This window comes from Eleginops maclovinus, chromosome 17, assembly GCF_036324505.1.
Source record: "Eleginops maclovinus isolate JMC-PN-2008 ecotype Puerto Natales chromosome 17, JC_Emac_rtc_rv5, whole genome shotgun sequence".
NCBI lineage: Eukaryota > Metazoa > Chordata > Actinopteri > Perciformes > Eleginopidae > Eleginops > Eleginops maclovinus.
The window spans coordinates 4,532,716-4,551,600 of record NC_086365.1 but is presented as its reverse complement, the minus strand read 5'-3'; the positions used below and the strand labels follow the sequence as shown (position 1 = coordinate 4,551,600).

Genomic DNA, 18,885 nt, shown 5'->3' with positions numbered 1-18,885 from the left:
TATCATCATCTGTCTCCACCTCCTTTTCTATCCTCTTTCTCCAGTTGACACGGCAAATGGCATAGCCGGCCTGTGTCACTCAAAAAGCCATTTCTGTCCTCCCAGACCCTGCCGGTGCTGACAGAGTGAGAGAATGAGGGAGCGGAAAAAAAAGGGGAGGGAAATAGCCGACAGAAGCATTTTTCAACATGGCTTTTTGTCAATCTCTGTGTGCTTGTCAAAAGGAGAGGTGGTGCCTGGTTGCTAGGCTGGGTGTGGAGTTGTTAGGCAAGGGGTGGAAGTTTGAGTGTTGGGAAAGTAGTGGAGACAGTTTTCTGGAGTGGTACTACAGGTTGATATAAACCTGTAGTATAGACAAAAAGCTGGGGAGTAGAAGGAGTCCTATAGACCTGTGAAGACATTCAGTTTCCATTTAACTGTATTGGTCTGGTACAACAGGGATTTTTCCTATAGAAGACCAAAACCAGGAGCCTAGACAGAAAGGCCTCCTTGTTGAGAGGACATTGACGCACTCACTTGTGAAGCAACTGTGAGGTACACTATGAAAAGGGATATAACAGTCAGACCAAAATCATTTTTCATGCCAACAGGTAGTCAGAGATCATAAAATAAGAAATACAGGGAGATAAAAAAGGCCCGGTCGAAATCACGACTGGGCCTTCAAACAACCCCATAATGAGGAGACGGGAAGGAAATGGGGCTAAAAATGAGAAAATAAAAGTTGACTACAGAACACAGAGGCTGTTAATCAGTGCAACATCAGAGAGGAAATTATCCAAATAAAGAATCAGTGCAAAGAAAGATTAAGAATGCACTTTAATGATGTTTAATTTAGCTATTCAGAACACTGGGCTGTATGACCTATCATTTACATCAATACATGTTAATTTACCTCATTTTCCCCTCGATCGACTACCTTTAAAAGGCATTACAAAACATCAGGACGGAAACTGAATCTCAACATACGTGGGGACATCATTTAAAACACTTATATTAAATCAAATAATTCCTCCAATAGCTGGGACTGAGTCATCAGTCATGAGTCAGTCAACAATGTCAGAATTGCATTTTTCTTTCCTTTTAAAAGTGTCTTCAGGGCCAGGGCTTGTGTCAGAGCTGCAGAAAAATCTAAACCGCTCCTTTTAGTCATGAACACCACATGGAGGTTTGTGAACGAAGTGTGCTCATTCACAGCACAACACAATACAAGAAGTACAATCAGCAGGAAGCTTGAGTCATTCAGGTACAAAAGGGCATCAAAAACATCCTCAAGCCAAGTGATGTCACTAGTGGTTGGTTTGGGTTTATCACAGGTTGATTGGAAGTTCTTATTGCATTGTGTTGTATAATGCAGGTAATCATTTCGTGAGGAAAGTGCAGTCTTTATATCTGACAAGTACTATCACTATGGCAACACATTTTCTCATCCATCACAGCAACAAATGAGTGTCCATTTTAGAATAACCCTCCTGATAATCAGCTTAATAAAAACAGGACATTGCAAAAGTGAAGCTAGCCCAGATATGCACAACTTAAAATCTACTGTAACAGATCAAATCTATTTAACAGACACAGCAGCAGCGATTACTCGATACATTTGGCTTTGAATGCACCATTTCCTGCAGGAGTGCTTTTAACACCAGCAGGTGTGCGATAGGACAATTGTGCTTCCGAATAGGATGGATAACGTTCACTTCAGAAACTGGCAGCAGCACAACACACACTCTTCAAATTCAATTTCAACAATGTGGCCAAAGGCAAAGGCAGACACCCTGCTACTAACATGGAGCTACAAGCCATTACAATCTCGTGGCCAACTCAACATGTTGCCCAGACTTACTGCTTGAATACCCAATGCACCTTGTAAGAAAATAAAACCCCACGCCCGAAGGCTGTCTGATACTGTTTCCGCTCAGTGAATAAGTGGAGAGCTCAATTGTTTCCTCAAAAGAAAACGCTAAACCAATGTGTCTCGGTGGTTTCATCAATTTTCATTCCATTATTGCTGTGCACAGCTGAGCTTTTAACAAATGGATGGCAGGACGGTGATAAGCAACAGGAGAAAACAAATAGCAGCCCTCCAAGAAGAGTGTCTAGACATTTAAGTCAGCAAAGCCACCTGCAGAAAATAAATGCATACTAAAGTACATATGCAGGCACTGAAAGATTTAGCTAGCAGATTGTAGAACTGAACAAAACTTATTTAAAAAAAAACAGGATGAACATCTGACTCACACTAAGAAATGGAGGGAAACATCAAATGTCTGTATCAATGAGCGCGATTCCCTGGAACCACCACATGAAGACAGTAATGGCAAAAGTAATGATGTGTCTCAGACTTGGCCATGGTTTGACTGGTTTAACATGGTTGTTGGGTATACACTAGGGATGGGAATCACCAGGGTCCCCACGATACGATAAGATACTATTGCGATACTTAAGCCACGATACCGATATATTACGCTATGGCGCATTTCTGATTTCTTTCTCCGCTGACTCCATCTTTGTTTTGACTACATTTCTGCCAATCCCACTGACTGCAATATGAATAGTTTATATAATAAAATATCGATAGTTGGGTGTACATGTATCGATACAATATCGCCACGCAAAGTATCGCAATACTATGCTGCAGGCTTTTAGGTAGGTGGGCGTCTGGGCATTCTCTGGACGCCCTGTACTAAAAATAATAAGAAATTGGACGCCCTACTAACTTTGCTGAATTTGATCAAAATTCGCGGATTCAAGCCGAAATCGCGCTAAGCTCACATCTCGCGAGTGACTCGCATTGCATTGGTCGGTTTTCCGTGACACGGCGTGGACGGCCGCTGTATTGGTGGAATATCTGTTATCTCTTTAACCTTTTTTGCGGGAAGAAAGTGCAGGTAAGCTTTTGACAATCTTTACAAACATGACAGAAAGCCTGATACATATAGGAGTATTTCAAAGTTTTTCTGGCTTCTTTGGTGGCAATAACTGTCGATGAACCGGGGGAAAAACAACAACAAAAACGTCATTACAATGCGACCAGCGAGAACTGTAGTGGGAAGGGGGCACATGATGGAGATCAAAATGTGTATGGTTCCTTTGAATAATAGGGAGCCTTTACTTTTAAAAGATTGTTTGTGGAGAACAGTGTACTTAAGACCCACTATTGACATATTTACAGTTGATAATATCCTTTATAATATTTGATGATTTGATTTGATATGAAGGCTAAATGAAAATTCTTTCTTGAAGTTACTGTGACAGATGAGGAAAAGAGGAAGAACACAGACAACGATCTCTGGTCTTCCCCACCCCCCGACACACACACATACCTCCTCCCAGCCTCAGCACAAAAATAAGGTTGTAACAAAGACAAAGACGTGGCTGTATTCCACAAAATTTGCACCTCAAAATGCAGGAAATAGTGTTTCAGAGAGTTATGAATTTCAAAATGTTTTGGTGGGGGGGATGCCCCCTAGCCCCCCTAAAATACTCACCCGTTGCTAGGCCATTGAACAAAAATTGGACACCCTGTAAAAACAAAAACTAGCTAAAAGCCTGCTATGCTGTATCGATTATTTCCCCCCTAGTATATACCAACTATACAAGTTGCCCACCGCCGAGGCAACAAAGCCAACCAATGTTTAAGATCAAAGTAAGCTTCATCGAAAAGAATAAAAATGTCTTGTGTAATCCGTAACATCAATAATGTCATGATTTTATTATTAACTACATTTCAACACACTGTGGCATCCCTCATTTCATGACTTATTACAGGAGTTTTCTCCGAAGCACAAACTTAGACACATTTCCAGCTACTCTCTGCAAAACAGAGATAGGTTTCAAGACAAAATTATCATTTTCAGTAAGTGTCAAAAAATGAGTGACAGGAAAATGAAAGTGAAATCAATGTCTGCCTTGGGAAATTATGAATGTCCACCCAGCAGCAGTGCAAGTGACTTAAACTGATGCCATCAGTGAGAACACTGACAGAGAATACAGCGAGAGCAGCAGTAGGAGGATTAGTAGGCGGTGGCCTGTGCGCAGCATGAGTCTATAAAATATCTACAAGCAAACAATGATGGAATACAAGGGAATAAAAGCACAAGAGAGGTAATGTAGATAAAACATTGGATGCACTTACTGTAGTTTCTAAATCTAGATGTCAGCTTTTAAGTGGGTTGTGGCAATGCATTGGAAATGTTCTGTGTATTTTTAAAAAGTTAAACAGCGTTGTAGATGGAGAATAGCTTCATGATTCATTTACCTTATTCTTTTGATATCGTGTACAATGCGAGCACTTCCATGCATTATGGAATCATAGACATGTATCCAAGTATGATCACATGTGACTGAGCAGTACTTTTCCCCGAGTTGAGAGCAGGAACTCTTTGACATAGCGTATAGGGCATGATAGTTATGGATTTAATTGTTTAATTTATATACAGGCGCTTAAAATCCGACTATGAATTTCCCAGTGAGAAGCACAGAATACCGTAAGCAGTACAGAAGTGGGAACAGAGTGCCAAAACTGCTGCCAGTTGATTTTTTTTAAGCGTTCAGCTCAGCAGAAGTAAGCAAAAAGTGCTAGCTCCCAAACAAAATCATGCTTGTCCATGCTGTGCGGATGTGAGAGTAAGTAGTCGTCATCAGATTCTAATACAGAAAATGTAAGTTACATGTTTCAACGCACAGGACAGCTCATGTCAGCCGGATGTCTACCCTCTACCAATCTCTAATTTCCTCTCCTACCCCTGCTCAGGGCAGGCCAACCGTACTCGTTTTAATCCCCCTGAGGCTATGTAGAAGTGCTAACATGCAGAAAGGGATTAAAGGCAGAATAAGACTGTGTGTGCATGTGTGTCTGAGATATGCCTGCATTAGCAAGATCTCATACAACAGCCAGAATAAAAGCCCTTCCATGTAGCATGCTCACTGCATTTATTTTTCATTTTGGATCACTTATACTACTTAACATTTAATTCTAGTTGTACTGTTACCAACTGAGTACAAGCAGCAAAGGGGTAAACAATTACTGTCAGCGTTTTTTTAAACAAGACCAAGTTTATGACATGTACAGCAACGGTGCTACGCCTCTCTGTACTGACGCTGCTATTCCCCCACTCCCCCGTGTGCGTTCACCCACACAAACACATGTTGCCCTGCGTAGTGGTACTTTGGAGAACTCAATCGACATCCTACCCTCAGCTCTCCTTAGTGACTGTAAGCGGACTGTGTGGGAGGACTGGCTCTGACAGAATGGACTGCTGTGTTATTGACTTCAATTTAGAAAGTGCTGCCTGCTGCTTTCCCCCCCACCCCCCTTCCTTTCACAGCCAGGACTCTGTTGGCCCCCAACCGCAGCCTACGATATCCCTGATTGCACTGCTACAGAAAACACATTTAAGCAAGGTCACAGGGTTGGAGTTGGAGGGGTGGGGTACTCTTTTCCGTTGACCCATATTCCATTTCCATTTTACTATGCTCTTACCTTTACCCAAATGTATTCCTTTTCCTCACATTAATTCATACTCAAGTCCATGGTCGCCTAGCAATAATGTCAAAGTCCACTCGGGTGTCCGTTTCTCAACCTCCGGCCCTCCCCCTCCTGCATTGTGTCCTACCTGCTTGGGTAGACAGCTGCTGAAGTGTCGTATTGTTGGAAGCAGCAGGTACATCGGCACAAAAACATTTGACGCTGCGCTGGCTGCGCTCGTAGATTAGACACACTTAGCTTGGCTTCACAAATCCCCCAGTATGGGAAAATGATGGAGGCAGAGAGACAGCGGATATTACACAGGAAAAAATAACCTGCTGGGAGGTGAGTCCTATTAGAGAACGGACACACACAATGCATCTCCTGTACACACACTCTACAGCATTTACTGCTAAAATGTTTGTGTATGTCACCACAATCAGAATTCAACTAAAACTAATAAAATGTATGATGTCAACTAAGTTCACACAACTGTTTTAGGTTAGTTGAAAGCAATAATATTAAGTCGAACCTCATATTTTATATTTCAACTGAATATTAATGCTTTCAACTAACCTAATACAGTTATGTGAAATGGGTTGACATGATACATTCTACTAAAGTCAGTTTTTTCAGTGAAAGTATTTAAAGTATATTGGCTACATTGCATGTTTTTATTGTTATTTTGCCTACATTTTGAAGCTGATAGTTCCCTTGAACATAGATGAAGTAGACTATCAGAAATGAAATCCAAATTGGGTGCATATTAGAAAAACAGCTCTGTTTCTTCCCTACCGTCCGTCTGCTTTCTACCGTTGGAGCGTCATTGGAAAGCAGTTTGCAATACTGTGTGGCACACATCAAAGATATTTGGCATAAGGCAAAAGATACGCACTAAAATGGAAGTGGAAAGCAAAAGATTATTGGCATGCACATGCTGAATCTATCTGCTGGACAGTGCGGCTGGTAATCTGGGAGTGGACAGGTGGATTTGAAAAGATGAAAAGCTGTTTCATTCTATTTTTTTCTTCCATCCCTGTGCAGGAACAGTCCTCTGTCTGGCTAATCCTCCCCTACATGAAGCTTGATGGAGATTCTGGGATTAACAGCTTCATAGAAATAACCCTTTTAAGAAGGTAATTGTCGCAGTGAGGAGGAGGAAGAGGAGGAGGATATTTGAAGGTCATGGCTTTATAGTTGCGGAACAGAGAAAGGTGGCCACTTTGAGTACAACAAAAGACTTGTCACTTCACAAACCCTTGAGATGGCCCTACAAGAGGAGAGTTCATGTCGATATCTGAGAAATATAGCTTAACAAGCAAACAGAGCCTTTTCGAGAGCTACACATTTGATCCAATTACATCTAGCAGTACACTTTTCACACTTGTCATTGAATGAAAGCCACTCAATAAGCTAGACGATAATACCAGCATCAAGGCAAGACGCGACAAACGTATGTTAGTGGAAACAATTAACACCAGTTTTAACTCCTGCTTAAGTGGTAAGTAGAATTAAAACCACCGAGGACTGATGTCACTGTTGCAAAGCATCCACTCACTACTTAAAGGTTTTGTTTTGACCAAGCCAAGGGCACACAGAAGTAAAAGAAGGCGAGGGAGGGGTGGAATGAAGACGGCATCTTTGCTCCCCAGAAACTAAAAGTCTAGAAGATTTAGCTGCTCTCTCAGTGGTGAATTACTATGTTTTTACCTTCACATTGCTCAGAGACAGAGACATCCATTTCCTAAGGCCTGGCAGTTGGCAAGGCAACATTGTGATGAACGCACATACAGGGATGCTCCACGAATCGTAATGAGGCCAGCTGACCAATGACGTGGCCGGTGCGAGACATGAGAGGCATTAGCGTATGGTGCGAAAATTATAACGGGCATTATATCACAAACCTGGCACAAGTATAAACAACCAAAAATGAATGGGGCAAGTATTACTTGAATCAAGGTTAAAATGTAAATTTAACAGGCCAATACCTCATATCTATCCATCTTGGCTCAGGCTGATCGGGTTAACAGTGCTAACCTACTTGTATCTTTCTTCTGCTTCCAGCTAACATGGCGCTAGAGCTAATCCCTGCTCTGGCAGCCAGTATGAACACAGCTCAACATAATGAAGCCCATTAGTCTGGAGACAATGGCTGCTAGCGAAGCTCCAACACTGAATGACACAGGATGAAAGCAAAAAAAAAAGAGGAGTGAAAACGCTCATCTTTTATTGTGCGCCTTCAGTTGCCATGACCTGATAGTGCTCTCATTTGAGAGAACACACTCTGTCGCACACAAAAAACATATGCTGAATGAGCAAACACAATTAACTTGGGACTGGCCTGCAAATTGTAGAGCAGAGGAGCATTGCAAGAAGTAGCAATTTGGAGAAAGGGAGTGACGGCAAGTAGACAGAGGGGGAGGACAGAGGAAGGGAATCGAAAAAAGAGGAGAAAGAAAGAAGGGGAAAGCAAAAGAGAAAGAACAAAACAGGAAGAGGGTAGAAGAAAGGGTAAGAATAAAGGCAGTGTAATAAGAGTGTGAAAAGAAAAAAGAAAGTAATAGAGAGAACAGGGTAAGAACACACATGGACCAGAAACTCATATGGAAAGGGAATAACTGTGACTTAAAATAATGTGATTAATGGCAGCAATAAATTACCAGCAAGTCTAGATCAAACCATGTTTATCGCCTGAGTATCCTAACCTGCCCTCGGAAAAGGCGCCAGCTAAATGCTTTAAATGAAAATGTCACAGGATGCTTGATGAAGGGCAACCCTGGTAATGTTATCAAGATTTGTATGCTCGTATTGAGTCGAGGTCAAACAAGGTCAGTAAAAGCAGACTGGCAAGAATGATCAGGCATCGGGATGAAACAACAAATCATCCAACCTGGGCACACAAGCCGCTAATATACCCTTATTGCTTATTATAATCTCATGATACACTGGAATATGATTGGTGTGTTTGTCTGTGTTTGCGAGTGATGAGAAAAATGATAAACGGAAATATCCCTACCAAGCAGTTTAAGCCTTTACAGGGAGCACTGATAGCTCTGTGTGTGTGTGTGTGTGTGTGTGTGTGTGTGTGTGTGTGTGTGTGTGTGTGTGTGTGTGTGTGTGTGTGTGTGTGTGTGTGTGTGTGTGTGTGTGTAATCTCTTGCAGAATTAATTCCTGAAAATTGAAATGAATATGGGAAAGGAAGTGTGTAGTCGCGGGTCATTTACCTCAAGGTCACCAACGTAGAGTTTGGGGGGGGTGTGTGTGTGTGTGTGTGTGTGTGTGTGTGTGTGTGTGTGTTGGCCGGGAGAAATCTGTTTAAGATAACATTGTGCCAGGGCGAGTACTGGTGTGCAATCCTCCACTGGGACATTACCGGATACTTGGAGGACACCCTCACACAAGTATGCTCTCAACACACGCCCAAAAATGGTGTGTCTCTTGTCGACTTGAAAAGATAATGTTTCATATGCACAAGAACAGAAGTGTAGCTTGCCCATACTGTGAATGCTTGATCCTAGCAATGGCCGTCAATGACATTATCATTAGATCTGTCATTCGTCAGTTCACTCCGATTGTCATTGCTGCTATACCATACTGCAGGCAGTTCACCCAAATGGAACTAGTGACACGCACACATGCAAACAGAGACAGACTGCTGACCTACATGTGACTGGCCGTAGTCCAGATTCGCTAGCACTGACCCCAGGGGATGGGTTCTGTAATGTCCCCTCGAACATGCTAGCGAATGACCCACACCAAAGTAGGTCTTGCAACACCCCCAAACTACATCCAGTGCCCTGCTGGTCTGGCCTGATGTAGGGGGAGGCTCCGTTAAGCCTCAGGTGAAGCAGGGAGTTCAGGGGTCGCATAGCAGGGGGCATGTAGCTGGCATAAAAGCGTGAAGGTCCCACAAATATGACAGCTCATGAAGTCTGGCAGCAAGTCCTAAAGGTAAAGCCTGACAACATTCATTCATACAAGAGAGGGTATGATATACTGGCATAATCTGAACTTTAAATGTCATTATTGGTCAAATTCTATTAAGCTTGGATTCAGGTACACCCGGGAAAAAAAAGCGTCACTAGCTAGGCAAAAGGCTTTTCTGGTTCACCGTTTTGCCAGTTTCAGTAATTCAATTTGACACACACACACACACACACACACACACACACACACACACACACACACACACACACACACACACACACACACACACACACACACACACACACACACACACACACACACACACACACACACACACACACACACACACACACACACACACACACACACACACACACACACACACACACACACACACACACACACACACACACACACACACACACACACACACACTTGGGAAAACCTCTCTGATCACAGAGTTTGGCTGACCATCAAGCAATGCTGGCCATAGCGGGCCAGGATCAAACTATAAAGTAAGGGCTTGACCATTTTTGGTCAGTGGAGCATTACAGAGTTTGGCAGGCCATGACCTACGCTCCATCAGTAGGGAGGAAGCCAGTGTGCGCAGACAGAGAGCAATAAAGTGAGAATAGAAAAGACAGGAAGGAGAGAAATAGGCAGGTTGAGGGCCAATAGGAGAGCGCTGTCCTGGCGGAGTTGGTCATGTGATGGGTCAGTGAATCATTTTGGTTAGAAAGTAGTCTGGGATGTACTGTGCTGGGTCACTAGCTCATCAAATGGTGGCACAACACACCTTCAGACACAGCTCTGTCACCATCTGACACCCAAACACAGCCAGCAGTGCCACAACGCACACTGTTTGATTTGTGCACTCGGTATTCACAGAGAATCACAAGCCGTCCTTTGCAGTTGGCTTCCCTGACAACCGATCAATGAAATTGGGATGTTTGGAGCCGCACATTTACCTCAGTTCCTGCCATTGTAATATAACCTGCCTTTTTGCGCTCCTGTTCAAGTACATGCATTATCGTCTTGCTTGGAGGATGCAGTGAGGAGGATGCAGTATTGCAACACATCACTGATATCAGCCATCACATGGCCGCAGTGCCAGGGAATCCCTGTGGAAAGGAAAAGGAAATAGCCTCTCTTTTTTAACAAAGGAAACCCCCCCTATGCTCCTGTGGCTGCTACCACACTGTTACATGTGCTTCATTGAAGCCCATTCGTATTCAACTGCAGTGAAGTCAAGGAGAAAGTGTGTGTGTGTGTGTGTGTGTGTGTGTGTGTGTGTGTGTGTGTGTGTGTGTGTGTGTGTGTGTGTGTGTGTGTGTGTGTGTGTATATAATATAGGAGTTGGCTCCATACTCTTGCGCCGGTGGGAATAACGTACTGCGCTACAGGCAGAGTGACCTTTTCTAGCTGGCGTGCTTTCTCTCCCTCTCTCTTTCACACGCTTTCTCTCTAGCTCAAACACACATACACACACCTAGCAACACTGCCACAGCTAGCTTCACCAGCCATCAATTACCCACACTGCTTCCTGGTTAAATGGACATAAGACCAGTACAAATCATGGGAGATAGAGGGGCGATGGGACAGTAGGGTGTGTTTATTTTGCCTCTTCTACTGTGGCAGGAAGGTAAAGCATGTCTTGTTTTCTCCCCTTCGCCTTCCTCTACGTGACCTTTAAGGTTGTGTGTTCCTGAAGCGACAGTTTGTGCTCAAATTGAGGGTTAAGGCCTGCCTGTTTAGAGTGCTCTAACTACCTGCAAAGGCATACATGAGGGAAAGAGTGAAAACACAGGTAAAAAGTGTAGCAACGGAGTGGAAATGCTCCGTTTTCTGATTTGATGTTGTAAACTGCACTTGCTGCCTGTCATTGGTTAAGTCTGTCACTCAGTCCATCATACTGAATTAATAAAGTAACCTAATTAAATGCTTACAAACTTTTCGATTGGAGATCAGCATGGATATGGCTTACATTGCACTTAATGTCCTTACAACTTGGATGAGGAAGTTTATAAAAGGGATAGCCAGCAGGAGACGAAGTAGAGTGACACAATGACGGACGAAGAGTGAGCAGTGAGAAGGAAAGACAGCCAGGACGCTGGAGTGGGTGAGGGGAGTTAATGCACAAAACACACTGCATCAAACCAAAGCACTGCTCCGAGCAGGATGCGTCAGCAGTCCATTCATGTTCCTCTTATTTATTTTTTTACAATAGAGGACAAAACGAAGAGAATGAGAGAGCAATGGGAGGTAAAGAAAAGGAAAGATTAGGAGAGAGAGAGAGAAAGCGCATCATGAGAGAAAAGGAAAGCGAGTGAGAAACTGTGTCCCATCTGCCCGCCATCACCACCACAGCCATGCTGAAAAGCTTTGCCAGACTCGGGAATGGCAGGATTATTGCTGGGGAGGATGGGGTTAAAATATGGTTGCTGTGGGAATGCCACTGTCCATCTCTGCTTTAGCTTGGACAGTCCGTCTATTCCCCTAAGCTACACAAAGCCCCAGAAAGCCACAAAACAAGAGACCGAGCATTCAAAAAGAAGGAGCGCAGGACAGCAGGAGCAAACTGGTTTTTGAAGAGGTAGATCTCTAAAAAGGTCTGAGTGCTCTGAGCTCACCCAACTACCTTAGGACACTGCAGAGAGCAGGAGGGAGGCAGGCAGTAACAGAGCGAGAGAGAGAGAGAGAGAGAGAGAGAGAGAGAGAGAGAGAGAGAGAGAGAGAGAGAGAGAGAGAGAGAGAGAGAGAGAGAGAGAGAAAAAGTGTGAGAGAGTAAGAGAGAGAGCGAGAGAGAGAGAGAGAGAGCGAGCGAGAGGGATTCAAGCCGGCGATAGCTCTCTCTTTTGCTGCTACAACGGATCCTTTCCACATCGACGCTACTGTTAACGTCACGCCTGTAAGCCGCGCGCTCACCCAGCGCTCGCCTTCCCTGTCTTGCTCCTCTCCCTAGCCGGACGCTGCTTTAGTGAGGGGGACGCCGATCACCACGAGGAGAGGAGAAAAAAAAAAAAAAAAGAACTGGAAAACAAGAAGATAAAAGAAACAAGCCGGAGAGAGGAAGGAGAAACTGCGCACCACCCCTCCTCCCTCCAACCCACCTCGATCAACCCAGCTACAACACCCCCACTCCTCGCAGCACCCCCTTCCATCCCCCAACCCACTCCCCCTCTGAAGAAATTGACGGATTATTGGGAAGTGCAAGGGAGGCAGGCTGCAGCTGCTGCTGTGTGTGCTCACTACTGCTGCTGTGTGCTTCACAGGGATGGTGTGTGTGCGTTTGCATTTGCTGCTGTCGCCACCGTGGCTGCTGAGGCTGGAGCGTGTGGCTAGTTAAGACGAAGAGAGGCTAATGAAGGCAGTGCGTGTCGCCTAGTCTTTATAACCCCCGCCGAGCACTCCTGAAGGAAGAAAAGAAAATAGAAAAAGATAGAAAAATCAAGTGGACACGACGCCACATTGAAAGGGGGAGAGCGAGAAGGGCTGTCAGACTGACCAACCGACCAACTGATTGACCACTAAAAAGTGAACAGAGGAATACAGAGAGGAGGGGGGTCTGTTTTTTTCCCCCCGGCTTGTCAACCTCCCCTTCTAACAATCGCAAACAAAAGGCAAAGAACATTTAAAAAGGACTGTGGAATTTCATTCAACCTTCTTCAATCCCACCCCCACCTACCGCCTTTTTGTCCATTTCTGCCTTGGCTTTTGGTGCACACAAAAATTGTGCGTGTTTGTGTGGTCGCCTGTGCTATGGAGACCTGGGTAAGGTGTCTAGCAGGGGGATCAACTGTCGGATTCCAAGGACAAGCAAGAGAAGAGGAGCCGACAGCGAGAAGCGAGCAGGGGAGCATTGCTGCGTTGGGAGCCTGACTGGATTCCTATCTGCAATCTTTGCTTTTTTCTTCTTCTTTTTTTTATAATCAATAAGGGAGAGAAAAAACATTTTAAAAAAGGGCCTTCGAACCTTTCTCTTTGGATGTTTGGATTTACAAAAGGGCTCATCTTGGTTAAGCTCTTTGGCATTGTTTCCTGTTTTGACAGCAAATATAAAAAGGCTTTCTTTGCTGCCTTTTGGGATATACATACATCTGATGTGAATACCACAGCTCTTTCTGATTGCAAACAGGAGGGAAGCTATATAACTCAGTTCAAGGACCTGTAATAATTACTTGAGGTAGGTGTCTAGTGTTTCAACCCCTCTTTCCATCAATTTGTAACCCTCCCTTCTGTCTTGTAATACAGCTTTTGGTTGCTTAATTTATCAAAATGTCCTTCTCATACACACGTTTCAGAAAAACCAGCCCTCTTTTCCCTTCCTTATCCTTCTGCCCCTGAGCACAGTTAATGGGAGTAAAAACACTGCTTAATCGAGGAGAGGTCAAGCCCTCTTGCCCCTTATCAAAGCACCCAAAACCCACATTCCATCCTTGCCCTCTTTAGTCCCCTTGACACTACTACTAGCCAGACAACTACATTCCCTGTTCCCCAAAGCCCCCCAAAACCACCCCCAAACACCCCCATCCTCCCCCCCAGATGATGCTGAATTATGAACGTGCCACATCATGAGTCTCCTGGGGCGGGTAGCTGTGCATCGTGCCAGGAAAGCCGCCCTGCTCTGTGTAGTCTTCCTGATGGCGCGAGCGTGGAGCAGCGCCTCCTTGGCCTTGGCGGGGGCGGCGGTGTCTCAGGGACCCCAGGGCTGTCCACCGCAGTGTTCCTGCAGTAATCAGCAGGGGAAGGTGGTGTGCACCCGACGTGGCCTCACCCGTGTTCCTCCCGGCATTCCTGCCAACACGCGACACCTCAATCTAATGGAAAACGCCATTGAGGCGGTGCAGGCTGACTCTTTCCGCCACCTGCACCACCTTGAGGTGCTCCAGCTTGGGCGAAATGCCATACGGCAGATTGAGGTGGGCGCGTTTAATGGACTCACCAGTCTCAACACCCTGGAACTGTTTGACAACCGGTTGACAGTGGTGCCCAGTGGGGCCTTTGAGTATCTGTCTAAATTAAGAGAACTGTGGCTGAGGAACAACCCTATTGAAAGTATCCCCTCCTACGCCTTCAACCGGGTGCCCTCCCTCATGCGATTGGACCTGGGAGAATTACGGAAACTGGAGTATATCTCAGAAGGAGCTTTTGAAGGCCTACAAAATCTCAAGTACCTAAACCTGGGCATGTGCAACATAAGGGGTGATATGCCAAACCTGAGTCCTCTCAAGGGCCTGGAGGAGCTGGAGATATCTGAAAATCACTTTCCAGAGATAAAGCCAGGCTCCTTCAAGGGCCTGCGCTCACTGAAGAAGCTTTGGGTGATGAACTCGCAAATCACAGTGATAGAGCGCAATGGATTTGATGACTTATCTTCATTGGTGGAGCTTAATCTGGCCCATAATAACCTGAGCGCTGTGCCACATGATCTATTCTCCCCGCTCAGGTACCTGGTGGAGCTGCATCTCCACCATAACCCTTGGAACTGCGGCTGTGAGGCTGTATGGTTAGCACGCTGGCTAAGGGAGAGCATCCCTACTAACTCAACTTGCTGTGGACGTTGTCACGCACCTGCCAGCATGAGAGGTCGACAGCTGGTTGAGGTGGACCGAGGTGAGGGCGCTGCAACCCAGTGTTCAGCACCATTCATTGCTGATGCACCAAGGGACTTGAACATTTCAGCAGGGCGAGTGGCTGAGGTTCGTTGCCGCACAGCCCCGATGTCTTCGGTGCGCTGGCTCCTACCCAATGGAACTATCCTGACTCATGCCTCTAGTCACCCAAGAATATCAGTCCTCAATGATGGGACTCTTAATTTCTCAAATGTCCTGGCAGTTGACACGGGCACTTATACCTGCATGGTGTCAAATGCAGCTGGGAATTCTAACGCCTCTGCATACCTCAATGTGAGTGCAGCTGAGCTCAACACATCCAACTTGAGTTACTTCACCACAGTGACAGTTGAGGTCTTGGAGCCAACCACTGAAATGCCCAAATCTAAAACCACAACCACAGCTGCTGCAGCAGGAGCTGGGGTAGCTGGAGGAGGAGGGGTTGGCCTTGGGACAACAACTACAACTGCCTCTCCTTCAGTCTTTCAGCCAGTCTTTATCTCCACACCAACTGTGCTGCTGCAGAGTACTGAAAGCCCACCGGGGGCAGCTAAAACATCTGTGGCGCCAGGACTACAAGGTGCCACTGGCAAGCCAGGCAAGTCTGGCCCTAGCCTGGATGAAGTGATGAAGACCACTAAGATTATAATTGGTTGCTTTGTAGCGGTGACACTGCTGGCTGCTGTCATGCTCATCGCCTTCTACAAACTGAGAAAGCGCCACCAGCAGAGGAGCACAGTGGCAGCTGCCCGAACTGTGGAGATTATCCAGGTGGATGAGGAAGACCTTCCTCCGCCAGCATCTGCAGCTCAAGAGACGGCTCTCACGTTGCCTGAAATCCGGGACCATAACAGCATACACAAACTGGACTTTATTAGCCACAAGACTGACTATAGCTTTCACAAACCTAAGGCTGAATACAAACCCCAGCCTGATTTCACCCTTCACAAGCCGAAAGCGGAGTATACCACATACAAGCCAAATATGGACTTCAGTAGCCACAAATTCATCCCAGATTACAGCACTCACAAATCTACACCAGATTTTAGCCTTCATAGACCAAAACCTGACTACAGCCAGTTTAGACAGGACTACAGCACTCACAAGCCTAAAGCAGAATACAGCCCTTTCAAACCAGACTTTGGCACTCACCCAAAAAATAAAACAGACTACAGCCCATTCAAACCAGATTATGGCACTCATCCCAGACAGAAAACTGACCTCAGCCCATTCAAACGAGATTACAGCACCCAACCAAAACCTAAACATGACTACAGCCCATTACGATCGGACTACAACTCACAGCATAAACCTAAGGCGGAGTACAGTCCATTCAAGCCAGACTTTGGCACTCACCCAAGACCTAAACCTGAATATAGCCCATTTAAACCTGATTATAGCACTCAACCCAAACCCAAAATGGACTACAGTGCCCAGCGATCTAAAACTGACAATACCTTCAAACCTAAGGATCCTTACTCCTCCCATAAGACTGGAACTGATTACAGCGCCTTCAAGACTGACTTCAGCCCCCACAAAGCGGATTACAGCGCCTTTAGTCCACACACTCAGAGACCTGAACTGGATTATAGTCCACACAAGATGGACTATAGCCCCCATAAAGTGGACTACAGCACTCTAAAGCCCAAATATAACACCTACAAACCAACGGGCCATGGGGCTAAATGGACAGACAACAATGTTGGGAACTCTTTGCCTCGAACCATGCCCAGCACCATCACAGCAATGGCTGAGCCCTTTGTCATAAAAACTCACACCAAGGAGAAGGTGCAGGAGACTCAGATTTAAAAAAAGGTCCCCCAAAAGGCTCCCACTCCTTTCCCTAGGTTTCTAGCACCCACCAATCCCTGTCCCTAGCACCCCTTTGTCATTTTATTCATAAAATCATGCAATAGAATGCACAACAAAAAAAGGACAGGAACTACTTTTTTGTACAGAGTGCAAACTTAAAAAGACTGATGATTTCTTGTTGTACATGCTTATAAATAAATATATATATGGACAAATTGAAACTACCATGGGCTGGTGATAGAGAAACATATATTAAAAAGAAATTGAAACTATTTTCTAACTTGTAACTTCTATTTAAAACAATGAGTTGTTTAAGATGCTGTCTTGACTTTGACAAATGAGGGTAGTGTTGTTTTAAAAAGGGGGCATTCTGTGTGATTTTTACACCATGCTACAGAGAATGCAGTGATAAGAAAAAAAATATTTATACAGAGAAGACTTTCTTTAACAAAAACCGAAAAAAGGTCAGTGACGATCTTTACAGGTTTATCTTGTAAAAGCACCAAGAATTTGTACTGTGCCAAATGTTATAAATGCAATAAAAAGGATTTTTGGAAGAAAAAAAAAAGGAAGTATAGAGAGAGATGTTTTTTTTTTCCCCCTTACCTCTTCTTCTGGTGTATACTGTAACGATCAGCCAAATGCTTTAGACACTGCAGTAAGACGCTGCAGCTATACTTTAACCCTACAAGTGCTGGATGACTCAGGCAGAATGAATCACGGTGCAGAAGTGGATGGGTTTTTTGTTGGTTCCCTTTTAATCTCTAAACAGCTTCTATTTTTATATTCTCTATATGTAATAGTAGGACTTGTGCAGGGTTTTTTTACACCACCAGTGAGTGTCATGGGGCTTCATCCAGGTGTGGCTGATGAAAAGTGCGTATTTAAGTCCTTAAATGTGTTTTAGGATAAAGAAATGTTGTAAAGAGACGAGTAAAGCAGTGCTAACATAATATCTAATGGTAAATAAAATGCCTATTCCATAATGCTTTTCAACAATGGAAAAAGTCATTTCCTACATTATCACCTGGTATTATTAATCATGTATCTAATGAATGAAAAAGGTGATAAATTAAGGTGGAATACTGTTTGGGTGTTAAGTCTGTTGCACTTTGCCAAATATATAGATCCTCATTTCACTTGTCATCGCATTGCCAGCTGTTGTGCCTTCATTAATCACCATGGGGCCTTTTATGGTGACAAATGCATTTTGGTCTCGCTGTTAACTGTGCATTTTTCATCTTCAACAATATTAACCCTCTCAATCATAATAGAGCCCCACGGCTCTCTGCCTAACAAAGAGAGATAACATACAACATACACAGTGATTAGCATTCATGTAACGCACAGGTGAAACAGTGTTTGGAAACCGTGGTGAGTGGGATTGAAGCAGTGCCATACTATTTCCTTTTCAACTCTTTTAAGGACAGAACTGGGTACAGTGTTTTCAAATTTCAATGATACAAAAATAAGAAAAGTGGTGTGAACTCCCCTGGGAGCACGTATTGGTTTTATGAACGGAATAACATGTTTTGAGTGGGAAACATGTAGGCGAAAGCTGATAAAGCAGGTGGGAGATTAACCCTTTAAGGCTGTACATTTCTAATGGGAACTAGGATCATAAAGAAACACAATAACTAGCCTCTGGAGATGGGTGCCATTATCTGGTCCACAGGCACAGGCCTGTGCTAGCAGGCAACGCTCTGGCCTAGAAGTGTAGTTGACAACACCAGTTTACATAACCAATAATAAGTGTGGCCAATGAAGACCTGCTTCAGGAGAGTACCTACGCCAGCCACAAGAACAGAATCAGGGTTTGCCTCTCCACTGTAGAGCTAGAATACTTGAAATAGAGGAACTAAAAATGGGAGAATGTTGGAATAAAAATGAGGGCGAGAGAGGCAGCGATAGGTTGACATGGCGCATTACGAAAACAGTGCAGCAGTTAGCTGAGAGCTTGTGGTGTTCTTAACCTGTAGCAGAAGCTGTCAAAAGAGGAGAGTGATATCTGTGTGTGGTTGACAATGTGTGCACTGAGAAATAAGGAAGTGACAAAAGGAGAGAGAGAG

At 44.5% G+C, this 18,885-nt stretch overlaps 2 protein-coding genes across 2 annotated transcripts in view; one reads left to right on the top strand and one right to left on the bottom strand.

Annotated features, from left to right (window-relative positions):
* Window positions 1–18,885, bottom strand: part of snd1 (staphylococcal nuclease and tudor domain containing 1) — a 175,131-nt gene that overhangs the window by 73,539 nt on the left and 82,707 nt on the right. The gene's annotated exons all lie outside the window — the stretch shown is intronic.
* Window positions 12,459–17,741, top strand: lrrc4.1 (leucine rich repeat containing 4.1). Its single transcript, XM_063905105.1, has one exon. The coding sequence runs from the start codon at window positions 13,964–13,966 to the stop codon at window positions 16,811–16,813; it is 2,850 nt and encodes a 949-aa protein (XP_063761175.1). The 5' UTR covers window positions 12,459–13,963; the 3' UTR covers window positions 16,814–17,741.